We start from the raw sequence: 26662 nt of genomic DNA on the forward strand, positions 1-26662 counted from the left end.
CTGTAGCCCTACACTAATTCAAACAGTATATCAACCACAGACTGTGACTATGTTACAATGGACACTCTGAACCTCTCAGACAACACCATCTAACCTCCTATCTCCCTCCCCCATCTTCTCGCTGTCACTGTCTCTCTCTCTTTCCACTCCTTTTTCCACCCATCCCTCTCCAATCCTCCCCCTTCCCCTCCAATCCTCCCCCTTCCGCTCCAATCCTTAAATCCTCCCCCTTCCCCTCCAATCCTTCCCCTTCCTCCCATGCTTTCCACTTGTTCCTATGACGACAGAGAAGTCATGGCCCTCCTCTGCCCACTTCCTCTTATGTTAGTGTTATCTGGGATCCTTGAGATGTCCCTACCCTTTACCTTTATTTAACTAGGCAGGTCAGTTAAGAACAAATTCTTATTTTCAATGACGGCCTAGGAACAGCGGGTTAACTGCCTGTTCAGGGGCAGAACGACAGATGTTTACCTTGTCAGCTCAGGGATTTGATCTTGCAACCTTTCGGTTACTAGTCCAACATCCTAACCACTAGGCTACCTGCCGCCCCAACATTGACCCAAGGAGGGGTCGTCCCAAGGAGGGGTCATAGGTCAGTGAGGGCTGGAGCTGAGAAGAGCCAATTACTATTCTCCATCAGCTGGGCTTATAGAGGGGGTTAGGAGGATTTGGGTCAGCGCACAGAGAGAAAGGAACTTGAAACAACTCTAACCCCACCCTAACCCGCCCGCAAGCATGTCTGTATTGTTTTAAGTGGCTTGGTACTCTTTTCATCTCCACTGATCTAAAAACAACACAGGACGGATGTAGGAAAACATGTCAAATGCCCTTCACAGACACCTGTGTTCACCAGTCAACTTCCTGCATATCATTTATTTAACCTTAATTTACCTTGGCAAGTCAGTTAAGAACAAATTCTTATTTACAATGAAGGCCTACCTCGGCCAAACCCTCCTTTAACCCGGACGACGCTCGGCCAAACCCTCCTTTAACCCGGACGACGCTCGGCCAAACACTCCTTTAACCCCGCCTACCTCGGCCAAACACTCCTTTAACCCCGCCTACCTCGGCCAAACACTCCTTTAACCCCGCCTACCTCGGCCAAACACTCCTTTAACCCCGCCTACCTCGGCCAAACACTCCTTTAACCCGGACGACGCTCGGCCAAACCCTCCTTTAACCCCGCCTACCTCGGCCAAACACTCCTTTAACCCCGCCTACCTCGGCCAAACACTCCTTTAACCCCGCCTACCTCGGCCAAACACTCCTTTAACCCCGCCTACCTCGGCCAAACACTCCTTTAACCCCGCCTACCTCGGCCAAACACTCCTTTAACCCCGCCTACCTCGGCCAAACACTCCTTTAACCCGGCCTACCTCGGCCAAACCCTCCCCTAGCAACTCTGCGCCGCCCTATGGGACTCCATGATCTCGGCCAGTTGTGATACAGCCTAGAATCAAACCAGGGTCTGTAGTGATGCCTCTAGCACTGAGATGCAGGGCCTTAGACCGCTGCGCCACTCGGAAGCCCAAAAAGCTTTATCAAAACAGATAAAGGAGAGGAACTCCGTGTGCAGAAATATAGATCAAAACCTTTCCTCAAATCCAACTAGGCATAATTCAGTGCAAAACCATTTGCGTGAACGTTACCCTCTCAGGGCTGTTGTATGTGTCACATGTGAACTTATTGTAGGCCTGCTCTGAATGTATGACGGACCTCTGTTTTTACATCTGATGATGATGATGATGACACTTCCTGATTTGAAGGTTAAAAACAGATTATTGTAGCATTGTTTCAGACTGTATAGGGTTAGGGCACTCCGCTCCCAGAACAGACCTCTGATGTTAGTGTACAGAATCAACGCTGACAGGGAATGTGTAGTACATATGATTACCTGCAGGTGGTGCTGATGTGTGGTGACTAGAGGTCAGTTTATGAGCAGTTTTAGTGGTATGTAAAGAGTAGGAGATCCAAATCTCCCTTCCTAATATGGAGAAGAGAGCTTCAGCTGGCGACACAGAGGGAGACCGGCGGCTAGGGAATAGAATAAACACCACAAGAACCCAAGTAGAAGAAAAAAGGTTTCGCTATACACTCTAAGGTCAGTTTTGTGCTTTCCCCCTGATGGTTACGATGAGGATTTAACAAAGGTAAGCTGATTCTAGACCTGATTCTACCCAGAGCTATTTCCAACAACAGCACCAACAATGTGATATGAGCACCCCTGATCATTCGATCAATGCACTCCATAAGCAAGTGACAGCTGTACAGAATGACAAACAGACAGACAAACAAACACATATTGATACATAATAAAACAAAGCTGGAACTCAGGTGAGCCGTTACAGTACATTTTCACTGGTCACTTTGCATAGCAATTGTGGTTTTTAAAAAGATGCCTAAAGGCTTCTTCAAAATATAGGCCGCCGCCTACATTCACTGTACAGTATTTACAAAAGTATGTGGACACCCCTTCAAATTATTGGATTCGGCTATTTCAGCCACACCTGTCGCTGACAGGAGCACACAGCCATGTAATCTCCACAGACAAACATTGTCAGTAGAATGGCCTTACTGAAGGGCTCAGTGACTTTCTAAGCGGCACCGTCATAGGATGCCACCTTTCCAACAAGTCGGTTCATCAAATTTCTGCCCTGCTGCCCCGGTCAACTGTAAGTGCTGTTATAGTGAAGTGGAAATGTCTAGGAACAACAACGGCTCAGCCACCATGTGGTAGGCCACACAAGCTGACAGAACAGGACCGCCGAGTGCTGAAGAGTGCGCAAAAATGGTCTGTCCTCGGTTGCAACACTCACTACCGAGTTCCAAACTGCCTTTGGAAGCACAATAACTGTTCGTCGGAAGCTTCGTGAAATGGGTTTCCATGGCCGAGCAGCCACACACAAACCTAAGATCACCATGTGCAATGCCAAGCGTTGGCTGGAGTGGTGTAAAGCTCGCCGCCATTAGACTCTGGAGCAGTAGACACATTCTCTGGAGTGATGAATCAAGCTTCACCATCTGGCAGTCCGAAGGACACATCTGGGTTTAACGAATGCCAGGAGAACGTTACCTTCCTGAATGCCTAGCGCCAACTGTAAAGTTTAGTGGAGGAGGAATAATGGTCTGGGGCTGTTTTCCATGGTTCAGGCTAGACCCCTTAGTTCCAGTGAAGGGAAATCTTAATGCTACAACAGACAATGACATTCTAGACGATTATGTGTATCCAACTTTGTTGCAACAGTTTGGGGAAGGCCCTTTCCTGTTTCAGCATGACAATACCCCTGTGCACAAAGAGAGGTCCATACAGAAATGTCTTGTTGAGATCGCCATGGAAGACCTTGACTGGCCTGCACAGAGCCCTGACCTCAACTCTATCGAACACCTTTGGGATGAATTGGAATGCTGACTGCGAGCCAGGCCTAATCGTCCAACATCAGTGCCCGAACTCACTAATGCTCTAGTGGCTGAATGGAAGCAAGTCCCCACAGTAATGTTCCAAAATCTAGTTAAAAGACTTCCCAGAAAAGTAAAGGCTGTTATAGCAGCAAAGGGGGGACCAACTCCATATTAATGCCCATGATTTTGGAATGAGATGTTTGACAAGCAGGTGTCCACATACTTTTGGTGATGTAGTGTATGTAAAAACCAAACTTTTTATGAAAGATCACTCTTTAATCTTATAAATTACACCGGTTGTAGAAAATATATAAGTGCTCTTACATATAACCCCAATTGGGCCCACTCAGATCTACTCTCATCCAATGGGAAGAGAGATACCGGTTTAGGGAGGATGTGATCCTCTTCAGTGCAATGAGACCACAGGTCATTCATCGACATGGGTATAATGTCTTTGTGTGTGTGTGTGTGTGTGTGTGTGTGTGTGTGTGTGTGTGTGTGTGTGTGTGTGTGTGTGTGTGTGTGTGTGTCTACTCTCTATATCTCTGTATGCATCCATGCTCAATCGACCACATTCACATGGTGATGATGATTATTATGGTTGCTATGGGCGTCTACCTTCATCTCATGATGCAAGCCCCATGGTCTCTCAGTAACCCCACCCTGCCCCACCCCCATGCCGACTCCTCTCCCTGACTCTGAGTCTACCCCCAACTGGTAGCACACCTTGATGTGTGTGGCCAGGTTCTTTTGGGTACTGAATGCCTTGGCACAGGCTGGGCAAGAGTGGCCTCTCTCTCTGGAGTGTACGGAGGAGAGGTGTCTGTGTAGATCAGTACGGTCTCTGAACTGTTTCAGACAGTAGGTGCACTGCATCAGCTTCCTCTTGAAGTGGATGGTCTTCTCATGCCGGTCTGCATTGGACTTGAGCGTGAAGGTGGCTGGACACTGGGAGCAGAGGTACCGTGGTGGAAAATGCTCGGCCACCGGGAGGCAATAGAGAGACTGGGAATGAATGAGGCCCTGAGAGTAGGCTTGAGTCTGGTTGTGGTGGTGGTCGGCTAAGGGGCCTTGCGGGTCAGGCCAGTCCAGGGAGAGGGCCGTGAGAGACAGGGTGTGGCGGTACTCGTGCTCCCTGAGATGCTCCAGGCTGCTGAACAGCCGTTTGCACAGGGAGCAGGCCAGCTCCTGCGGCCAAGCAGGCCCCGACAAGGCCCCTCTCCCCCCACCTGCTGACACGTCCACCCTGGACACACCATGCCTCCCTTCAGCCATCTGATCCCTCTCCATGGGAGATGGACCACACTCCAGTACTGAGAGAGAGGAGCAGAAGAAGGAGAGAGAGGGAGGAGGAGGAGAGGAGAATGAGAATAGGGGGAAGAGAGGAGGGGGCAGGAGGGAAAAGAGGAGGAGAGAGAGTAAAGAAAGAGTGTGGGAAGGAAAGAGAATGAGAGATAAAGAGGTGAGAACGACCACCACTTATGTCGTGTATCAGAAAAATCATTCCTACCTATACTGTGACAGTGGTGAAATATGGTCTAAGGAATTGATCATGTATATGCTATATAAAATTAACCCATTCTAGGCCCCATACTTACCTGTGTTGTATCCCTGCTTAGAATCTTCTTCATCCTGCAACACAGGATGCACAGTTAACACACACAAACACCCTGACTCCAATGTAATGTATGGATGAATATTCTTTGGGCATGCAGGCAAAGTAAGCTGTGAACACACTCACACAGAAAGAGAGAGAGACACACACACAGACAGACAGACAGACAGACAGACAGACAGACAGACAGACAGACAGACAGACAGACAGACAGACAGACAGACAGACAGACAGACAGACAGACAGACAGACAGACAGACAGACAGACAGACAGACACACAATATTCACACACACACACACAATATTCACACACACACACACACACACCATTCACACACACACACACACACACACACAATTCACACACACACACACACACACACGAATAAACAAAAGGCACACAAAAAGAAGACAAAGTGTTAAAGAGAGAAAGAGTCAGAAAGCAAAAAAATGGTTAATGGATTAATAACTCAAATAAACAAACACATAATTAGAAACAGAGATGAAAAAGAGATCAGTGTTTGGGTGTAGTCTGATCTAAGGGCTCTAGTGTGTGGTCTGATCTAAGGGCTGTAGTGTGTGGTCAGTGTGGTCTGATCTAAGGGCTGTAGTGTGTGGTCTGATCTAAGGGCTGTAGTGTGTGGTCAGTGTGGTCTGATCTAAGGGCTGTAGTGTGTGGTCTGATCTAAGGGCTGTAGTGTGTGGTCAGTGTGGTCTGATCTAAGGGCTGTAGTGTGTGGTCTGATCTAAGGGCTGTAGTGTGTGGTCAGTGTGGTCTGATCTAAGGGCTGTAGTGTGTGGTCTGATCTAAGGGCTGTAGTGTGTGGTCTGATCTAAGGGCTGTAGTGTGTGGTCTGATCTAAGGGCTGTAATGTGTGGTCAGTGTGGTCTGATCTAAGGGCTGTAGTGTGTGGTCTGATCTAAGGGCTCTAGTGTGTGGTCTGATCTACGGGCTGTAGTGTGTGGTCTGATCTAAGGGCTGTAGTGTGTGGTCTGATCTAAGGGCTGTAGTGTGTGGTCAGTGTGGTCTGATCTAAGGGATGTAGTGTGTGGTCTGATCTGAGGGCTGTAGTGTGTGGTCTGATCTAAGGGCTGTAGTGTGTGGTCAGTGTGGTCTGATCTAAGGGATGTAATGTGTGGTCTGATCTGAGGGCTGTAGTGTGTGGTCTGATCTAAGGGCTCTAGTGAGTGGTCTGATCTAAGGGCTGTAGTGTGTGGTCTGATCTAAGGGCTCTAGTGTGTGGTCTGATCTAAGGGCTGTAATGTGTGGTCAGTGTGGTCTGATCTAAGGGCTGTAGTGTGTGGTCTGATCTAAGGGCTCTAGTGTGTGGTCTGATCTACGGGCTGTAGTGTGTGGTCTGATCTAAGGGCTGTAGTGTGTGGTCTGATCTAAGGGCTGTAGTGTGTGGTCAGTGTGGTCTGATCTAAGGGATGTAGTGTGTGGTCTGATCTGAGGGCTGTAGTGTGTGGTCTGATCTAAGGGCTGTAATGGGTGGTCTGATCTAAGGGCTGTAGTGTGTGGTCTGATCTAAGGGCTGTAGTGTGTGGTCTGATCTAAGGGCTGTAGTGTGTGGTCAGTGTGGTCTGGTCTAAGGGCTGTAGTGAGTGGTCTGATCTGAGGGCTGTAGTCTGTGATCTCTGGAATTGCAACACAATCACCCATTACTCTTTTTACTGTAAAGTAACAAGTGGAGGGAGAGAGAGAAATTAGGATAAAGATAGAGAGAGAAATGGAGAGCAAGAGAACGAGAGAGACATAGAAAGAGACGGGGGGGACGGGGGGGGCGGGAAGACAATAGGGTATTCAATATTTATTCGTATCTCTGGATTCGTATCTCTGGTTGGGGGTTACAGATTAACTTTTGTTTGTTCAACGACCCCTCCCTATGGGTGTGTGTGTTCATCCCCAAACTAAAGCCTACCCCTCCTCCTCCACCTACACTAACCATCCCTCCCTCCTTGAAGAACAGAACACCATGGTCTAGGCAAACAGATGGCTTGTCCACAGAGATAAAGAGCCTTGTAGGGAGGGAAGTCCACTGAAACCAATTGCTGCTCCTACACACACACACACGCACATGTCCATCCACCCACCCTCACACACCCACAGTGGCAGAATGGAGAAGGTCATTTCTTGACCCTCTTATTGTCTAGCGATATTGATTCTATTCAGTCCTGAAACCTTTCTGTTATGTAAAGCATCTGTAGGACCACATTGTTTCACCAGACCCCTAACATCACATCTATTATCACTGCTAACTACTTCCCATCAATTCTGAACTACATGTATGCAATCTCGGGTTGTAGATGTAGTCTATGGGCTTTTGTTAAGACATTGTGCATAGGAAAAATCATAGAATTTAAAGGTAATAAAATCATGAAAAAACACCCAGAGGAAATGAGAAAGGATCAAAGACACACAGCCAAGGTTAGACAGACAGGTTAGACAGACAGGTTAGACAGACAGGTTGGACAGACAGGTTGGACAGACAGGTTGGACAGACAAATAGATATCACCGGTAACACAAGTAATAAGAACAGGAAACACAACAGATGCCACACAGTCAGCTAGAATAGGGTGAAGAAAGACACAACACTAGAGGGGCTGTGGAGGGAGACATGACCCCCAGGGGTATACAACCCCCTACCAACCCCACCCCTACTGCCAGGGTATAAAACAGAAGGAGTAGGATGAAGTTGCCCCTGGACACTGATTTCAAGTCAGGTTTACATTCCTCCTCCTCATTGTTAAGGTTATAATCTAGTGAGGATAAACTGATCCTAGATCAGTGTCTTAAGGGCCAACTTCCACCCGGGGTGAACATGGATGTTTCTGCTTACCTCTGGTGGAGGCTCAGAGGGCTCGGGACCCTCAGGATTCTCTTCTACATTCATAGCCAGCTCCTCTGAGTGTGAGTGGAGTGCTGCGCTGGGTCCCCCAGCCCGCAATCCAGGGGCCATCAGGGGCCCGGCCTCAGAGGGCTGCAGGGGGAGTGTGGGCGGACGGAGGAAGGATGGCGGGGGTGGTGGAAGAGGAGGTGGGAGAAGTGGAAGAGGAGAGGAGGAGGAGAAGGAAGCAGCCCCTTGTTTGCTATCAAATGTGGCCCCTGTTGTGGCCCCTGGTCGGATTGTTGCACTTCGGAGGTGCTGCTGCTGGTGGTGGAGGTGGTGGAGGCCTGAGGAGCACAGGAAACGAGGCTCACCCACCCACTCAGGACAAACTGCAACCATCTGTCTGCGTCCACACAACAGCAGCACAGAGAGAGAGAGGGGGCAAGGGGGCACACTGAGACAGCTGCAGCGCCACGGCTAACCCAACGCAGATAAAAGGAGAGGAGAGGAGGAGGAACGAACAAAAAGAGCTCTCCTCTCCTCTGCCAGCAAGGAGGAAAGGTTTAGGAGTACTCTCTGGTACTCTCTTTTCTCACTCTTTTTTCGTTCATCCTCTCCTTCTCCTTCCACCCACGTGCACGCAGAGAGGACGGACGTGTGTGTGCTTGTGTGATGTTTGAGAAGACGAATGAGGATCTTGTATTGTCGAATATAAAATACTGAATTAGAGCAGCTGTCTATGAGAGCATCCATTTTAGGGAGAGAACCGTAGCGAAGGTAGGTCTAATCAGGAAAACACCCTGCTCCTTCAACTAGCTCTCACAGTCTCACATCAGAATTAGACATCCATGTTTCTCAAGCGCACAATTTTTAAGTTGTTCCAAACATAACATTTCAAAGCATTTAAAGTTAACTTAAGGCATTATCTCCAGATTTTTAAGGTTAGGGTTAAGGTTAGGCATTAACTCTGAATGGTTAAGGTAATGGTTAAGGTTTGGGATAAATCTCAAAATCAACTATCTTATCGCTGGATTTGAACATGCAAACTTTGGCACGAGAGGCAGATGCTTACCCATCCGCCATCCATGTCCACAACACCCTAGCAAAACCAAAACCTACTTAAAGGTAACAGCACTGACGTTTAATACGGACTTGCATCACGGGTTACCTGGCTGGCTCACTATCATTCAGTATATGACAGTGTAGCAGACAACTGATTAACACATTCAACATGTATTGTTGAATCCTTAAAATACCATATCACTCACCCACACATTCACACATATACTGTAGGTGCAATGTAAAAGAAAGTGTGTGTATGTGTGTGTGTGTGTGTGTGTGTGTGTAGTGTCAAGGAGCTTTAAACTGAATGTGTAGAAAACTGTTAATATGTGTGTGTTGGGATGGGAAATAGGGAATACTGTGTATAAGAAGAGTTTCTTTATCCACCAATTTTTCACATTTGTGTTTTTTCACCAGAAATGATTTCTTATGGGTACCTTCATGTGTGTGTAAAATATTACTGTTCTCAGATGTTTTATTCATAGATTTTAGGTCTATTAAATGTGCTTTTCTTTCAAAACACTATATCCATTGTTTAGCTAGAATGGAACGTACGTATCCTGTATATTTGACTGTGATACGTGATTGGCTCACCTAGATATCTTCAGATGAATGAACTGTAAATCACTCTGGATAAGAGCATCTGCTAAATGACTAAATGTAGATGTTTTACATACAGATCTCATATTACTTGATCCATTTAAAAAAAAATGATAAATGTATGTCACAAATAGCAGTACTACTTATTTCTCTGAGAGTGAGGTGGATATATAGAGTTTAAAAAAACATTATTTGTCTCTCTGTAATGAAACCATCAAGTGATAGATTTCAAACAAATACATGTCATGATTAAATAGTGAGAAAAAAAACACCAACCCCTTTCATAATTTCTTTAAACAATAAAAATAAAATTTACCAACATTTCTGAAAATGGATATATAGAGTTTTGGAAAGAAACTCCATATGGTGTTCGTTTATAAATGTGTTGGTGTGTGTGTGTGTGTGTGTGTGTGTGTGTGTGTGTGTGTGTGGGGGCAGTTTTTCAGGGAATGTCTCTAGAGTTATGCAGTGGGTTAGACATCCCTTCCCCTCTTCTCCTCTCCTCAGCGGACACAATCACAAAACCATGAGGCTCCACCATGGACAGATTCCTGGAATGTTCAACTGCCGCTCCCTCCACTCCCACTTACTGTAGACACACACATACACACACTCTCCATTTCCGCCCTACCCCAGGCATTGTCAGTAGGGAGGAGAAAAGTGGGGTGAAATGGTAGGAGGAAGGGATGAGAGAGCAAGAGCAAGAAGCGAGAGAGCAAGAGAGCAAGAGAGCGAAAGAGAGACAGAGTGAGCGAGACAGAGAGAGACAGAGAGAGAGAGACAGAGCACAAGAGAGAAAGAGACAGAGACAGAGACAGAGACATGAAGCAGATCAGACCAGGGTTGAAATGAATGAGGTGTAATAGCAGATCAGAATTCATGGGTGTTCCCTGATATCAGGAAAAGCTCATTGATACCTACCATTGGTCAGTTCCAGTGTTATGAGACTGATGGTTTCTCGACACAGATGATTTGATTATATAGCAGGCTAAGATAACTAACCTGGCAGGTTAGGTGAATTAGCGTGGCAGGTTAGGAGACTGAGGACAAAGGTTAGGAAAATAGTTAGGTTTAGCTACAATGCTACAGTTGTCAACAACTGTTGTCCCCAGCGTGAAACATACGGCCACGGAACAATGGTGAGCAGTAGTGGATGTAACTTGATATCAAGAAATGGCCGATATCAGAAGGCACCCATAATTGCAGTTTGCAATTACACCCTTCTGGTTAAAATACATGTGTATTTAAATATCTGTATTTCAAACAGAAATGTTCATATTTATGGTTCATTTTTATATTTATTTTTCAAATATGTATCTGAAATGTATCTGAAAGTAATTGAAATACAGCAAATAGTATTTGAACCCAGGTGTGACGCAGAAGGGTTGAAGAAGAAGGGTGGTTGACTGGGTCAAGGGTCAAGGGGTAGAAAAGGGACACAAAGGCAGCAAACGTGGGCCTCTAACTACTAATTCCTAATTCCCAGAAAAGATCCACCGTTTCCCCCCACAATATAGTTAAGTACATCACAAAGGACTCGCTAGAAGGGTTTGATATGGGACATATACAGTATAGTGCAATACACTACTATTGTAACTAGATATTAGCACAGTATTCCGTAATTACTATGTTACCACGTGCTTTCTAGATAAATATCAGGTATGTTTGGGGATTGTAAAATAAACATCACTGGTACCTAAAACTGCTAAGTAAGGTGATATAATTAGAGAATTAACAGACAGAAATTCAGTTTTTCCAGAAGGTGAATTATACATTGTGAAGGGGTTAGCGTGATTTTGACAGCATCTTACAAGTACAATTCTGTATTTCATATTACAGTACACCTACTGTAACATAAATACGGCAGCAAAGCAAGTACTGTGTTATGACATACAGTATAGTTCCGTAAAATGTACTGTTTTATACTGTAAAAAAGTAAATGCTACCATAATCGGAATTAATGAATGAATGGGTGAATTAAATTTGTTAAGGGGAGGCGTTTGTATATTACAGTAGTTTACTGTAATTACAAGGTATTGGTGCAAGCAGGTTGGCTGCTAAGTAAAGTGTTGACAAACATTACAGCATATTAATGAACATTTGTTTTGTATCACTTGCACTTCTAGAGGCCTTAACAACGGCTTACAGTATTCTCACTCAACAAATATAGCCTCTTACAAGGTACGCCTCAAAATATGGTAATGAGAGAAACAACAATACCATACACCCACTAGTGATCAAAAGTTTTTTTGGTGCTCCAAAGCTACGGTACAGTACTGTATTCTGTTGGGTGGAATTACAGTTCCATTCGAAATACAGAAATTCTACCCCACCCACATTTTTTACCCACAATGCACCATCATTTAGAGTATGATGCAGTAAAACATTTCAGAGTATTTTAAACATTTTTTGTATAATTGACAGTTTTCCATTACAGTATAGCATTAGATGGGCCTGGTGTTCGTGCGTACATGTGACCAAGGTCCGGCTAAACTGACCCTTCAGCTGTCAAGAGGTTAAAGGGCAAAGGGCAAAGGGGATCCTAAGTCAGCACTTTTAGCAAGGATGTCAAGTCAACAAGTGTCCCTACTTGTCAAGTGTCTCTACTTGTCAAGTGTCCCTACTTGTCAAGTGTCCCTACTTAAGAGATCACCAGACATGGAGGGTTAAAACAGAAACAACTCAAAGGGTTAAGTGTTTAAGTGTTCATTCTGAGTGATTAAGCTTAGGGATATGGTTTGGGGAAGCCTTAAAACCAAATCATTTGAAACAAACCGCTGTTTCCATCAACAATCATCAAGTATTCTCACAGTAGCCGAGGGCGGAAGACACGCACACCTGTTTAGGCGAGGTGCTGGCTAGCGGAGTTTGAAAAATAAAAGGAGGGCCTCACACTCTAGGAGCTCAGATGCAATCATTTAATAACCACTGTTTCCACAGCCAAGCTGTCTTCATCAGGGTATATTGAGTAACAATGCGGGTCACTAGTTTATATAGAGTTTGAAAGGACACACAGGTGTCTATAATCATGGCCAGCTGTGGCTTGATTTCATTGGTTGATTTACAGATATATTTAGAACATGTAAAAGAAGAATGAATGGATAACATATGATCATAGATACAACTTGGCTGCATAGGCCTACAAACATTATTTACAATAGATAACAAAAACACAAGAATCACAAGAATGGCTTCAGATCAAAGTCTACATTGAGACCTCGAAGGGAGCAAGGTTCTTTAAATTAAAGATCCAGGCAGCCTCTCGTTTTAACAGCCAATTGTCAAGGTCACCCCCTCTCCTAGGGAGGGTGATGTGTTTTATGCCGATATAGCAAAGGGACAACATAGAGTGGTTCACTTCCAAAAAGTGGGCCGCAAATGGGTACATGGAGTTTTTCCACCTAATGGTGCTACGATGCACAGAGATTCTTACTTTTAGTTACTTCATTTTGCCCACATCATTTTTATCACAAGGACAAGTTATAAGATAAATAACTGCCTTGGTGGAACACGTGATAACACCTTTGATTGGGATCTGTTTGCCTGTTTGGGGGTGTTTGAAGGATCTACATTGGTAAGTGCCATTGCATTGAGCGCAGCCATTACACTTGTAGTTTCCACCTGGCGCAAGGAGACGTTGTGCGGGGGTATTTTGGGATGGTAAATCAGAGGTTACCAATTCATCTATGAAAGCACGACCAAGGGAGGGTCCGGAAACATATTACACATGTTTGTGAACGATTCCCTTAAATTGTTCAGAGCACATTGAATAACGTGTAGTGAGAACGCAAGAATGCTTCTTTTTGCGAGACTTTGCTTGAAAGAGATCATGTCTTGATTTGTTTTGTATTTTCTCAACAGCAGTATTGATCTGATCATTTTTGTACCCACTTTCCTTGAATTTTCTTTGCATCACAGCCATGGTTCTGTGGAAATCTGATTGTTTTTTGCAAATTCTTTTGATTGGACAGAATTGGCTGTAGGGCAAACAGTTGTTCAAAGGAAGTGGGTGACAGCTATCAACCCTCAACAAACTGTTACAATCAGTGGGTTTCCTGTAAATATCTGTGTATAGAACATTATCCTCACACAAAATCAAAAGATCAAGGACACTTACTTGTTGTGTGTCAGATTGCATAGTGAATCTCAGGTGCTCAGAACAAGAGGTAAGAAGCATGGAATGCCTTGAGCTGTTTTGTATCACCCTCCATAAAACCAAAATATCATCAATGTACCGTTTCCAAAATGTTTGTTGCTGAGAGGATTGAGAATCGACTGTTTCTCCATGTAACCTGCATACACATTTGCAAAGTTAGGAGCCATAGGGGGTCCCATAGCAGTACCCTTCATTTGGATAAAGAAATAGTTTTGAAATATGAAATCATTATTTGTGAGTACCATTTCAGCCAATGTTCTAATGCATGCACTTGAGGGTTGTTCATTTGGGTAACATAACAAAAGAAAATACTGCCACCGGCTTCAATACTGCCATCTTGTGGAATATTAGTGTATAACGACTTAACATCAAAAATAACGAACAACGTATTCTCAGGGAGAGGATCAAGAGATTCAATGATAGAGATCCTACTGCTGGTGTCCTTTGCTAACATTAGCTAGCTAGCTAATGACGATACACCACAGTAGTGGGTCTGCAAAATCAAGTAAATAATACTGAACTCATGACAAAATCATGTTTTGTTATTTGAATGGATATTGTCATTCTGATTGTTTTTTGCTTAGTGACATTGTGAATGTAATCTTTTTGGCTTTTAACTCTGGTTTAACTAGCTATATATCTAATCAGGTTTCTGCACGAGAAAATTTGTGAAGTCCCAAATTCTCGCGAGATACTGCAAGAATTTGCTCACTCAAAGATACGGAGCCTCAGAAAGACCCCTCGCGGATTTGGAGGCACGCCCTTCAAAATTGTTCTTGTTTTCCTACCTTTTCAGGACTATTCGGTGAATTATTAGGACATTGCAGTCCTGATTGTATAGGAAAACTAGTACACACACACACACACACAGTTGTGATAATGGCAGCAATGGCTGGTGAAATGGGGCAGGTGACCTCGCCCAACTACTCTGTTCGATGAATCAATACTTTCCCAAAGATTTAAATAACTATGCTTTGAAGTTAAAGAGGTGGAGAGGTGGGGAGGTGTTATGCAGGCTGAAGGAATGAGAGAGGGAGGGAAGAAGAGGAGACTGTAAAAGAGGGAAGGGGTGAGGTAGGGGTCGTAGGAGAGACAGAAGAAGGGAGTGTGAAGGAGAACTTGGGGGAGGGATAGAGGGTAGGTTGTACTGAGGGGAGAAAGCAGCAATCCGTCAAACTCACTAGGCTTGTCCTTCCCTCAGTGCTCTGAAGAACATAATGTTTGTTTATTTTCATCTCTCTTTTAAAGAGAGAGTGAAAACCTCAGTGGAGGGGTTGGTTGGACATCCCGAAAGGCATCTCTCAAAACCACCCTATTGTGTGGTGCTTTCAAGCTGTGTTTGGCCAAACAAACACTTTCCCTAGGGTTCACAATGCGCTGACACTCAAATAAAGAGGCATGTTTAAACATATCATAAATTACTATGCACATAAGACACATTTCAGAAGGACGAAATGGTACTGATAACATTCTTTGAATTCTACTCATATCATTACTCAAGGATCTGTGTTAAGTGTTTGTGTGCGTGTGTGTGTGTGTGTGTGTGTGTGTGTGTGTGTGTGTGTGTGTATGATAGAGGCCCCTCAGTAGGGGCAGGTCAAATGAGAGGCAGCGTGCCTGCTGTGACAGCGCCTCAATCTCTTCACTTAAAGCCAACAGAGGGTTTGTGTGTGTGCGTGTGTGTGCGTGTGTGTGCGTGTGTGTGTGTGTGTAGGGGTCCACTCAGTCAAAGCCCTAGTCTCCAGCCCTATTGTATCAGAGCAGGGCAAAGCTAAAAGGGCATGACCAGGTTTAGAGTTGGACTCTTTCTCCATCTCCCTCAAACACAGACAAACACAACTCAGCACAAAGAAGACAATTAACAGCCAAAAAAAGCAAAGAGAAATTAAACACACACACATGCACGCACCCTCACCCTCACACACACACACACACAAACACACACACAAACACGCACACATAAATACACACAGGGAGAGACACTATATACAGCAGTATGTGGACAGCCCTTAAAATGAGTGGATTTGGCTATTTCAGCCACACCCGTTGCTGACAGGTGTATAAAATCGAGCACACAGCCATGCAATCTCCATAGGAAAACATTTATAGTAGAATGGCCTTACTATAGAGCACAGTGACTTTAAACATGGCATCGTCATAAGATGCCACCTTTACAACAAGTCAGTTTGTCCAATTTCTGCCCTGCTAGAGCTGCCCCGGTTACTGTCGTGTGATTGTGAAGTGGAAACGTCTAGGAAAAACAACAACTCAGCCGCGAAGTGGTAGACCACACAAGCTGGAAGAACGGAACCGCTGAGTGCTGAAGTGCGTAGAGAGTAAAAATGGTCTGTCCTCGGTTGCAACACTAACTACTGAGTTCCAAACTGCCTTTGGAAGCAACGTCAGCACAAGAACTGTTCGTCGGGAGCATCATGAAATGGGTTTCCATGGCCGAGCAACCGCACAGTGGTGTAAAGCTCACCGCCATTGGACTCTGGAGCAGTGGAAACGCGTTCTCTGGCAGATGCCAGTGAACGCTACCTGCCCGAATGCATTATGCCAACTGTAAAGTTTGGTGGAGGAGGAATATCGGTCTGGGGCTGTCGTTCATGGTTTGGGCTAGGCCGCTTAGTTCCAGTGAAGGGAAATCTTAACGCTACAGCATACAATGACATTCTAGACGATTATGTGCTTCCAACTTTGTGGCAACAGTTTGGGGAAGGCCCTTTCCTGTTTCAGCATGACAATGCCCCTGTGCACAAAGAGAGGTCCATACAGAAATGGTTTGTCGAAATCACTGTGGAAGACCTTGACTGGCCTGCACAGAGCCCTGACCTCAACCCCATTGAAGACCTTTGGGATGAATTGGAATGCCGATTGCGAGCCAGGCCTAATCGCCCAACATCAGTGCCCAACCTCACTAATGCTCTTGTGGTTGAACTGAAGCAAGTCCCCGCAGCAACGTTCCAACATCTAGTGGAAAGCCTTCCCAAAAGAGTAGAAGAGGCTGTTATAGCAGCAAAGGGGGGACCAACTCCATATTAATGACCATGATTTTAGTATGAGATGTTCGACAAGCAGGTGTCCACATACTTTTGGTCATCTAGTGTATATTCCAATGGTCCAAAATAACTTGACTGAGAGGCGCAGTGAGTGGAACATTAAAGTTGATGATTTAAAAGCTTTTATTATACCAATGGCTAGCATCCTGCTATATTTACACCAAGATAGAGGGAAGGTATGGAAGGCCATCCTCAAGGCCTCAGACACACACCCACATGCACCCATGCACAATACATCATTCAATCACTCATACACACAGATGAACATGGCTAAACCCTGTTTTATGAAACCACACACACACTGACACACACACTTCGGCAAAGAAATCCAGGAAACATTTTCTCACACACCCGGGAGCCATCCCAGCACAATGTTCTCTCACTGAGTCACAACTGAGTAATCCTCTCTTGCACCATCACACAGACCTGTTACATACTGAACACGAACGCACGAACACACACACACACACACACACACACACAGCATGCAATAGACACGCACACCTGCACACACCAAAACTAAATTCACAAAAGCCAATGAGAGAATGATGATTCTGTAGCAGTGGTATTGTGTGACACTCAAACAGCAGTTAAGTGCTGTTGAAGTGTGTGTGTGTGTGTGTGTGTGTGTGTGTGTTTGTTTGTGTGTAACATACTATAACAGTAACTTACGTGAAAGGGAGTGTCCTCCTTTGGGCATGAATTCAAACAGTACAGGGTTATCGTCCCCCAGCATCTCAGCCCGTAGCGAAAGCAGGCTGTTTTTACTCATCAATGCTGCCCTCAGATTGGCTACCGATGGTGTAGTCCCACCCCCGGTCCCGCCTCCTGCGCCATCTGATTCGCTGGCACCCGGGAAGTTGGCCTCGCCCATTGTCAGAGCTTCTTCCTGTTTGAGGAAGAAGTCGAGATGTTCTCCGCGACTGTCTGAGCTGTTGGGCTCTGTCACATCTGCACCTGGAGACAGAGAGGAATCATTCATTCATTGGTTGATTGAATTTGATTGATTGATTGATGATTGATCTTTATTAGTTATGTTGAACAGCACAAAATTATACTTTACACATATGACAACATAAACCATGTAAGATATCAAACTAATGACACATTTTTTAAATGAGTACACTAAAGCACTTTACCATAGACTTGCCCCCCAAAAAACATAGTGTACAGTGTTCAGACCCATTCCCTTTTTCTACATTTTATTACATTACAGCCTTATTCTAAAATTGATTAAACAGATTTTTTCCCTCATCAATCTACACACAATATAAAACAGAAATACCTTATTTACATAAGTATTCAGACCCTTTGCTATGAGACTTGAAATTGAGCTCAGGTGCATCCTGTTTCCATTGATCATCCTTGAGATGTTTCTACAACTAGATTGGAATTCACCTGTGATACATTTATTTGATTGGACATTATTTGGAAAGGCACAGACCTGATAAGGTCCCACAGTTGACAGTGCATGTCAGAGCAAATCAAGCCATGAGGTCAAATAAATTGTCCGTAGAGCTCCGAGACAGGATTGTGTCAAGGAACGGTGCTGGGGAAGGGTACCAGAACATGTCTGCAGCCTTGAAGGTCCCCAAGTACACAGTGGCCACCATCATTATTAAATTGAATGAATTTGGAACCACCAAGACTCTTGAGTCAGAGTTCCTCTGTGGAGATGCGAGAACCTTCCAGAAGGACAACCATCTCTGCAGCACGCCACCAATCAGGCCTTTATGGTAGCATGGCCAGACGGAAGCCATTCCTCAGTAAAAGGCACATCTCTGGAGAGATCCGAAAATAGCTGCGCAGCAACGCTCCCCATCCAACCTGACAGAGCTTGAGAGGATCTGCAGAGAAGAATGAGAGAAACTCACCAAGTACAGGTGTGCCAAGCTTGTAGCGTCATACCCAAGAAGACTCAAGGCTGTAACCGCTGCCAAAGGTGCATCAACAAAATACTGAGTAAAGGGTCTGAATACTTATGTGCATTTTATATTTCCATATTTTTTAATATACATTTGCAAAAATGTCTAAAAAACTATGTTTGCTTTGTCATTATGGGGTAGTGTGTGTAGATTGATAATTGAATCAATTTCAGAATAAGGCTGTAATGTAAGAAAATGTGGAAAAAGCTAATGGTCTGAATACTTTCTGAATGCGTTGTACGGATGACCGATATTCCTTTGTTTTCAGATCTGTTAGTGAGAAATGGGACAGATGAGAGAAGTGGGTAGTTGCAGCCCAATATGGCGGCCGATACTGGCTGTGTTGAAAGAAAGTAGGCATATCGAAAGCACACATGTAATTGGTTTGACTTTTTGTCAGTTGTTGCCAGCGAGTGCAGAGGTTCGTGGTGACATGACTGTAGAGCAGGAGTGGGCAACTCCAGTCCTCCAGGGCCTGAATGGTGTCACTCTTCTTCTCCATCCCTAGCAAACACAGCTGACTACAAACTGCATTCTAAACTGAAGATCATGATTAGGTGATTATTGGAGGCAGGTGTGTTAGCTGAGGCTGGAGCAAAACTGTGCAGGGGTGGAAAAGTAAAGATACCTTCATAGAAAATGACTCAAGTAAAAGTGAAAGTCACCCAGTAAAATACTACTTGAGTAAAATACCAAGTATTTGGTTTGAAATATACTGAAGTATCAACAGTAAATGTAATTGCTAAAATATACTTAAGTATCAAAAGTAAAAGTAAAAGTGAAAATAACTTCACATTCCTTATACTAAGCAAACTAGATGGCACAATGTTCTTGTTTTTAATTTATTTATGGATAGCTAGGGGCTCCATCAGTCAGACATCATTAACAAACTAAGCATGTGTTTAGTAAGTCTGCCAGATCAGAGGCATTAGGGATGATCAGGGATGTTCTCTTGACAAGTGTATGAATTAGACCATTTTCCTGTCCTGCTAAGCATTCAAAATGTAACGAGTACTTTTGGGTGTCAAAGAAAATGTATGGAGTAAAAAGTACCACATTTTCTTTAGGAATGTAGTGAAGTAAAAGTAATAATTGTAAAAAATATGAATAGTTAAGTACAGACACCCCAAAAAACGACTTAAGTAGTATTTTAAAGTATTTTTACTTAAATACTTTCCACCACTGTAAATGTGACACCAATCAGGCCTCCGAGGACTGCAGCTGACCATCCCTGCTGTACAGGATGGTGCATTAAAACATACTTTGGGGAAACTCAGAATGATGGAGTGGTGAAATCTCTCACGCTGTGGAAAAACATTGCATGTAATTAAATGCATATATCTTAACATGCGTTCATGTTGTGAATATTTTACATTTATCACATTTCATTTTTGTTGTGTAGACCACTGTGCGCAATGTCAAAGATAAAATGTCCCATTACGATACACCAATAGCAAGCTTGCTTTAAGGCAGACCTATGGGTTACATGCCCGGCTGCAAGCTTGCTTTAAGGCAGACCTATGGGTTACATGCCCGGCTGCAAGCTTTCTTTAAGGCAGACCTATGGGTTACATGCCCGGCTGCAAGCTTGCTTTAAGGCAGACCTATTGGGTTACATGCCCGGCTGCAAGCTTGCTTGAAGGCAGACCTATGGGTTACATGCCCGGCTGCAAGCTTGCTTTAAGGCAGACCTATGGGTTACATGCCCGGCTGCAAGCTTGTTTAAAGGCAGACCTATGGGTTACATGCCCGGCTGCAAGGTTGTTTAAAGGCAGAACTATGGGTTACATGCCCGGCTGCAAGCTTGCTTTAAGGTAGACCTATGGGTTACATGCCCGGCTGCAAGCTTGCTTAAAGGCAGAACTATGGGTTACATGCCCGGCTGCAAGGTTGTTTAAAGGCAGACCTATGGGTTACATGCCCGGCTGCAAGCTTGCTTAAAGGCAGAACTATGGGTTACATGCCCGGCTGCAAGGTTGTTTAAAGGCAGAACTATGGGTTACATGCCCGGCTGCAAGCTTGCTTAAAGGCAGACCTATGGGTTACATGCCCGGCTGCAAGCTTGCTTTAAGGCAGACCTATGGGTTACATGCCCGGCTGCAAGCTTGTTTAAAGGCAGACCTATGGGTTACATGCCCGGCTGCAAGCTTGCTTTAAGGTAGACCTATGGGTTACATGCCCGGCTGCAAGCTTGCTTTAAGGCAGACCTATGGGTTACATGCCCGGCTGCAAGCTTGTTTAAAGGCAGACCTATGGGTTACATGCCTGGCTGCAAGCTTGTTTAAAGGCAGACCTATGGGTTACATGCCCGGCTGCAAGCTTGTTTAAAGGCAGACCTACGGGTTACATGCCCTATGGGTTACATGCCCGGCTGCAAGCTTGCTTAAAGGCAGACCTATAGGTTACATGCCCAGCTGCAAGGTTGTTTAAAGGCAGACCTATGGGTTACATGCCCGGCTGCAAGCTTGCTTAAAGGCAGACCTATGGGTTACATGCCCAGCTGCAAGCTTGCTTTAAGGCAGACCTATGGGTTACATGCCCGGCTGCAAGCTTGCTTAAAGGCAGACCTATGGGTTACATGCCCAGCTGCAAGCTTGCTTAAAGGCAGAACTATGGGTTACATGCCCGGCTGCAAGCTTGCTTAAAGGCAGACCTATGGGTTACATGCCCAGCTGCAAGCTTGCTTAAAGGCAGACCTATAGGTTACATGCCCAGCTGCAAGGTTGTTTAAAGGCAGACCTATGGGTTACATGCCCGGCTGCAAGCTTGCTTTATTTTTTTATTTTTTTTTATTTCACCTTTATTTAACCAGGTAGGCTAGTTGAGAACAAGTTCTCATTTGCAACTGCGACCTGGCCAAGATAAGGCATAGCAGTGTGAACAGACAACACAGAGTTACACATGGAGTAAACAATTAACAAGTCAATAACACAGTAGAAAAAAGGGGAGTCTATATATACATTGTGTGCAAAAGGCATGAGAAGGTAGGCAAATAATTACAATTATGCAGATTAACACTGGAGTGATAAATGATCAGAAGGTTATGTACAGGTAGAGATATTGGTGTGCAAAAGAGCAGAAAAATAAATAAATAAAAACAGTATGGGGATGAGGTAGGTGAAAATGGGTGGGCTATTTACCAATAGACTATGTACAGCTGCAGCGATCGGTTAGCTGCTCAGATAGCAGATGTTTGAAGTTGGTGAGGGAGATAAAAGTCTCCAACTTCAGCGATTTTTGCAATTCGTTCCAATCACAGGCAGCAGAGAACTGGAACGAAAGGCGGCCAAATGAGGTGTTGGCTTTAGGGATGATCAGTGAGATACACCTGCTGGAGCGCGTGCTACGGATGGGTGTTGCCATCGTAACCAGTGAACTGAGATAAGGCGGAGCTTTACCTAGCATGGACTTGTAGATGACCTGGAGCCAGTGGGTCTGGCGACGAATATGTAGCGAGGGCCAGCCGACTAGAGCATACAAGTCGCAGTCGTGGGTGGTATAAGGTGCTTTAGTGACAAAACGGATGGCACTGTGATAAACTGCATCCAGTTTGCTGAGTAGAGTGTTGGAAGCAATTTTGTAGATGACATCGCCGAAGTCGAGGATCGGTAGGATAGTCAGTTTTACTAGGGTAAGTTTGGCGGCGTGAGTGAAGGAGGCTTTGTTGCGGAATAGAAAGCCGACTCTTGATTTGATTTTCGATTGGAGATGTTTGATATGGGTCTGGAAGGAGAGTTTAGAGTCTAGCCAGACACCTAGGTACTTATAGATGTCCACATATTCAAGGTCGGAACCATCCAGGGTGGTGATGCTGGTCAGGCGTGCGGGTGCAGGCAGCGAACGGTTGAAAAGCATGCATTTGGTTTTACTAGCGTTTAAGAGCAGTTGGAGGCCACGGAAGGAGTGCTGTATGGCATTGAAGCTCGTTTGGAGGTTAGATAGCACAGAGTCCAAGGACGGGCCGGAAGTATATAGAATGGTGTCGTCTGCGTAGAGGTGGATCAGGGAATCGCCCGCAGCATGAGAAACATCATTGATATATACAGAGAAAAGAGTCGGCCCGAGAATTGAACCCTGTGGCACCCCCATAGAGACTGCCAGAGGACCGGACAGCATGCCCTCCGATTTGACACACTGAACTCTGTCTGCAAAGTAATTGGTGAACCAGGCAAGGCAGTCATCCGAAAAACCGAGGCTACTGAGTCTGCCGATAAGAATACGGTGATTGACAGAGTCGAAAGCCTTGGCAAGGTCTATGAAGACGGCTGCACAGTACTGTCTTTTATCGATGGCGGTTATGATATCGTTTAGTACCTTGAGCGTGGCTGAGGTACACCCGTGACCGGCTCGGAAACCAGATTGCACAGCGGAGAAGGTACGGTGGGATTCAAGATGGTCAGTGATCTGTTTGTTGACTTGGCTTTCGAAGACCTTAGATAGGCAGGGCAGGATGGATATTGGTCTGTAACAGTTTGGGTCCAGGGTGTCGCCCCCTTTGAAGAGGGGGATGACTGCGGCAGCTTTCCAATCCTTGGGGATCTCAGACGATATGAAAGAGAGGTTGAACAGGCTGGTAATAGGGGTTGCGACAATGGCGGCGGATAGTTTCAGGAATAGAGGGTCCAGATTGTCAAGCCCAGCTGATTTGTACGGGTCCAGGTTTTGCAGCTCTTTCAGAACATCTGCTATCTGGATTTGGGTAAAGGAGAACCTGGAGAGGCTTGGGCGAGTAGCTGCGGGGGGGGGGGAGCTGTTGGACGAGGTTGGAGTAGCCAGGCGGAAGGCATGGCCAGCCGTTGAGAAATGCTTGTTGAAGTTTTCGATAATCATGGATTTATCGGTGGTGACCGTGTTACCTAGCCTCAGTGCAGTGGGCAGCTGGGAGGAGGTGCTCTTGTTCTCCATGGACTTCACAGTGTCCCAGAACTTTTTGGAGTTGGAGCTACAAGATGCAAACTTCTGCCTGAAGAAGTTGGCTTTAGCTTTCCTGACTGACTGTGTGTATTGGTTCCTGACTTCCCTGAACAGTTGCATATCGCGGGGACTGTTCGATGTTAGTGCAGTCCGCCACAGGATGTTTTTGTGCTGGTCGAGGGCAGTCAGGTCTGGAGTGAACCAGGGGCTATATCTGTTCTTAGTTCTGCATTTTTTGAACGGAGCATGCTTATCTAAAATGGTGAGGAAGTTACTTTTAAAGAAAGACCAGGCATCCTCAACTGACGGGATGAGGTCAATGTCCTTCCAGGATACCCGGGCCAGGTCGATTAGAAAGGCCTGCTCACAGAAGTGTTTTAGGGAGCGTTTGACAGTGATGAGGGGTGGTCGTTTGACTGCGGCTCCATAGCGGATACAGGCAATGAGGCAGTGATCGCTGAGATCCTGGTTGAAGACAGCGGAGGTGTATTTGGAGGGCCAGTTGGTCAGGATGACGTCAATGAGGGTGCCCTTGTTTACAGAGTTAGGGTTGTACCTGGTGGGTTCCTTGATGATTTGAGTGAGATTGAGGGCATCTAGCTTAGATTGTAGGACTGCCGGGGTGTTAAGCATATCCCAGTTTAGGTCACCTAACAGAACAAACTCTGAAGCTAGATGGGGGGCGATCAATTCACAAATGGTGTCCAGGGCACAGCTGGGAGCTGAGGGGGGTCGGTAGCAGGCGGCAACAGTGAGAGACTTATTTCTGGAGAGAGTAATTTTCAAAATTAGTAGTTCGAACTGTTTGGGTATGGACCTGGAAAGTATGACATTACTTTGCAGGCTATCTCTGCAGTAGACTGCAACTCCTCCTCCTTTGGCAGTTCTATCTTGACGGAAGATGTTATAGTTGGGTATGGAAATCTCAGAATTTTTGGTGGCCTTCCTGAGCCAGGATTCAGACACGGCAAGGACATCAGGGTTAGCAGAGTGTGCTAGAGCAGTGAGTAAGACAAACTTAGGGAGGAGGCTTCTGATGTTGACATGCATGAAACCAAGGCTTTTTCGATCACAGAAGTCAACAAATGAGGGTGCCTGGGGACATGCAGGGCCTGGGTTTACCTCCACATCACCCGCGGAACAGAGAAGGAGTAGTATGAGGGTGCGGCTGAAGGCTATCAAAACTGGTCGCCTAGGGCGTTGGGGACAGAGAATAAGAGGAGCAGGTTTCTGGGCATGGTAGAATATATTCAGGGCATAATGCGCAAACAGGGGTATGGTGGGGTGCGGGTACAGCGGAGGTAAGCCCAGGCACTGGGTGATGATGAGAGAGGTTGTATCTCTGGACATGCTGGTTGTAATGGGTGAGGTCACCGCATGTGTGGGGGGTGGGACAAAGGAGGTAACAGGGGTATAAAGAGTGGAACTAGGGGCTCCATTGTAAACTAAAACAATGATAACTAACCTGCACAACAGTATACAAGGCATATTGACATTTGAGAAAGACATACAGCGAGGCATACAGTAATCACAGGTGTTGAATTGGGAGAGCTAGCTAAAACAGTAGGTGAGACAACAGCTAATCAGCTAGCACAACAACAGCAGGTAGAATGGCGATTGATTAGGCAGAGAGGGTCGGATTAACTACACACAGAGCCTAAGTGCGGCTGGGGCCGACAGATAAAACATAAACAAGCAGAATGGATTACCGTGATTAATGGACAGTCCAGCATGCATCAGCTATGTAGCCAAGTGATCAGTGTCCAAGGGGCAGCGGTGGATGGGGCAGGGAAGCTGGACTGGTGAGTGTTATCCAGGTTAGAAAACTAACAATGACCAAATAGCTTGTAGCCAGTTAGCTGGTTAGCTTCTGGAGGTTCTTGAGTGTGTTCTAAAAATGTAAAGATAATAGCGGTTCCGTATCACATTGGGTGAGGCAGGTTACCGGAAGGTATAAACAAATTAAAAATCGAAAAGGGGTAGAAAGTAAATATGGGTTCAGTGAGTGTTTGGGACGCGGCGATTCAGACGGTTAGCAGGCCTGTGCTAACAAGCTAACAGTTAGTAGACGGTGCTAAACACGGTAGCAGTTAGCGGACCGGGCTAAACAAGCTAGCAGTTAGCAGGCCGAATTTGCAAGCAAGGAGATAGCAAGGGCTAGAGAGTTAGCCTTTGGGGACGTCGCGATGGGGGTATCTGTTTATTCCTCTTCATGCAGTGACATCGATGGACCGGTCGTGGGTCTGGATATTGTAGCCCAGGAGCTCAAAATGTTCCGTTTGCGATGGGAATCCGGGGATGAAAAATAAAATAATAAATAGGTCCGTTATGCTCTGGTTAGAGTCGCGTTGTTCGAGCTGGCGAGAGCTTTCCGAGCTAAAGGTTAGCTGATGACCGGTTAGCTGAAGACCGCTAGCAATGTTTTGCTGAAGCTGGTAGTTCGTTGGCTAGCTTCAGTTGAGGGGTTCCAAGGTCCGAAGTAAATATAAATACTTTAGGAAAAATAGCTACGTTGGGTGAGGCGGGTTGCAGGAGAGTATTTAGAAGAAGTATTTAGAAGAAGTTGAGGTTCAGCTAAAAGTTTTAAAGATATGTGAAAAAAAAAAAAAAAACGAAAACAAACGATATATACAAGGGACACAACACGACAATACGTCCTACTGCTACGCCATCTTGGATCGGCAGACCTATGGGTTACATGCCCAGCTGCAAACTTGCTTTAAGGCAGACCTATGGGTTACATGCCCGGCTGCAAGCTTGCTTAAAGGCAGACCTATGGGTTACATGCCCAGCTGCAAGCTTGCTTAAAGGCAGACCTATGAGTTACATGCCCGGCTGCAAGCTTGCTTAAAGGCAGACCTATGGGTTACATGCCCAGCTGCAAGCTTGTTTAAAGGCAGACCTATGGGTTACATGCCCAGCTGCAAGCTTGCTTAAAGGCAGACCTATGGGTTACATGCCCAGCTGCAAGCTTGTTTAAAGGCAGACCTATGGGTTACATGCCCAGCTGCAAGCTTGCTTAAAGGCAGACCTATGGGTTACATGCCCGGCTGCAAGCTTGCTGACATGCCGATTAGGACCAATTTAAGAAGCGAG

At 45.4% G+C, this 26662-nt stretch overlaps 1 protein-coding gene across 4 annotated transcripts in view; it reads right to left on the reverse strand.

The window, feature by feature from the left end:
* Positions 1-26662, reverse strand: part of LOC110529871 (zinc finger and BTB domain-containing protein 46) — a 125734-nt gene that overhangs the window by 8744 nt on the left and 90328 nt on the right. For 2 of the 4 annotated variants that reach the window (XM_036947513.2, XM_090203741.1), the window contains 4 exons: positions 17400-17684; positions 7857-8191; positions 4998-5031; positions 1812-4712 (listed from right to left, as the gene is read on the reverse strand). In XM_036947513.2, coding sequence (XP_036803408.2) covers positions 3961-4712; positions 4998-5031; positions 7857-8191; positions 17400-17684 — 1406 coding nt within the window. In that variant the 3' untranslated portion in view covers positions 1812-3960. Of the gene's footprint in view, positions 1-1811; positions 4713-4997; positions 5032-7856; positions 8192-17399; positions 17685-26662 lie in introns of those variants that run through there. The other 2 variants (XM_036947514.2, XM_036947515.2) reach the window with 1 other exon arrangement.

This window comes from Oncorhynchus mykiss, chromosome 16 (genome assembly GCF_057628025.1).
Source record: "Oncorhynchus mykiss isolate SJ-2025 chromosome 16, ASM5762802v1, whole genome shotgun sequence".
NCBI classification, from domain to species: Eukaryota; Metazoa; Chordata; class Actinopteri; order Salmoniformes; family Salmonidae; genus Oncorhynchus; species Oncorhynchus mykiss.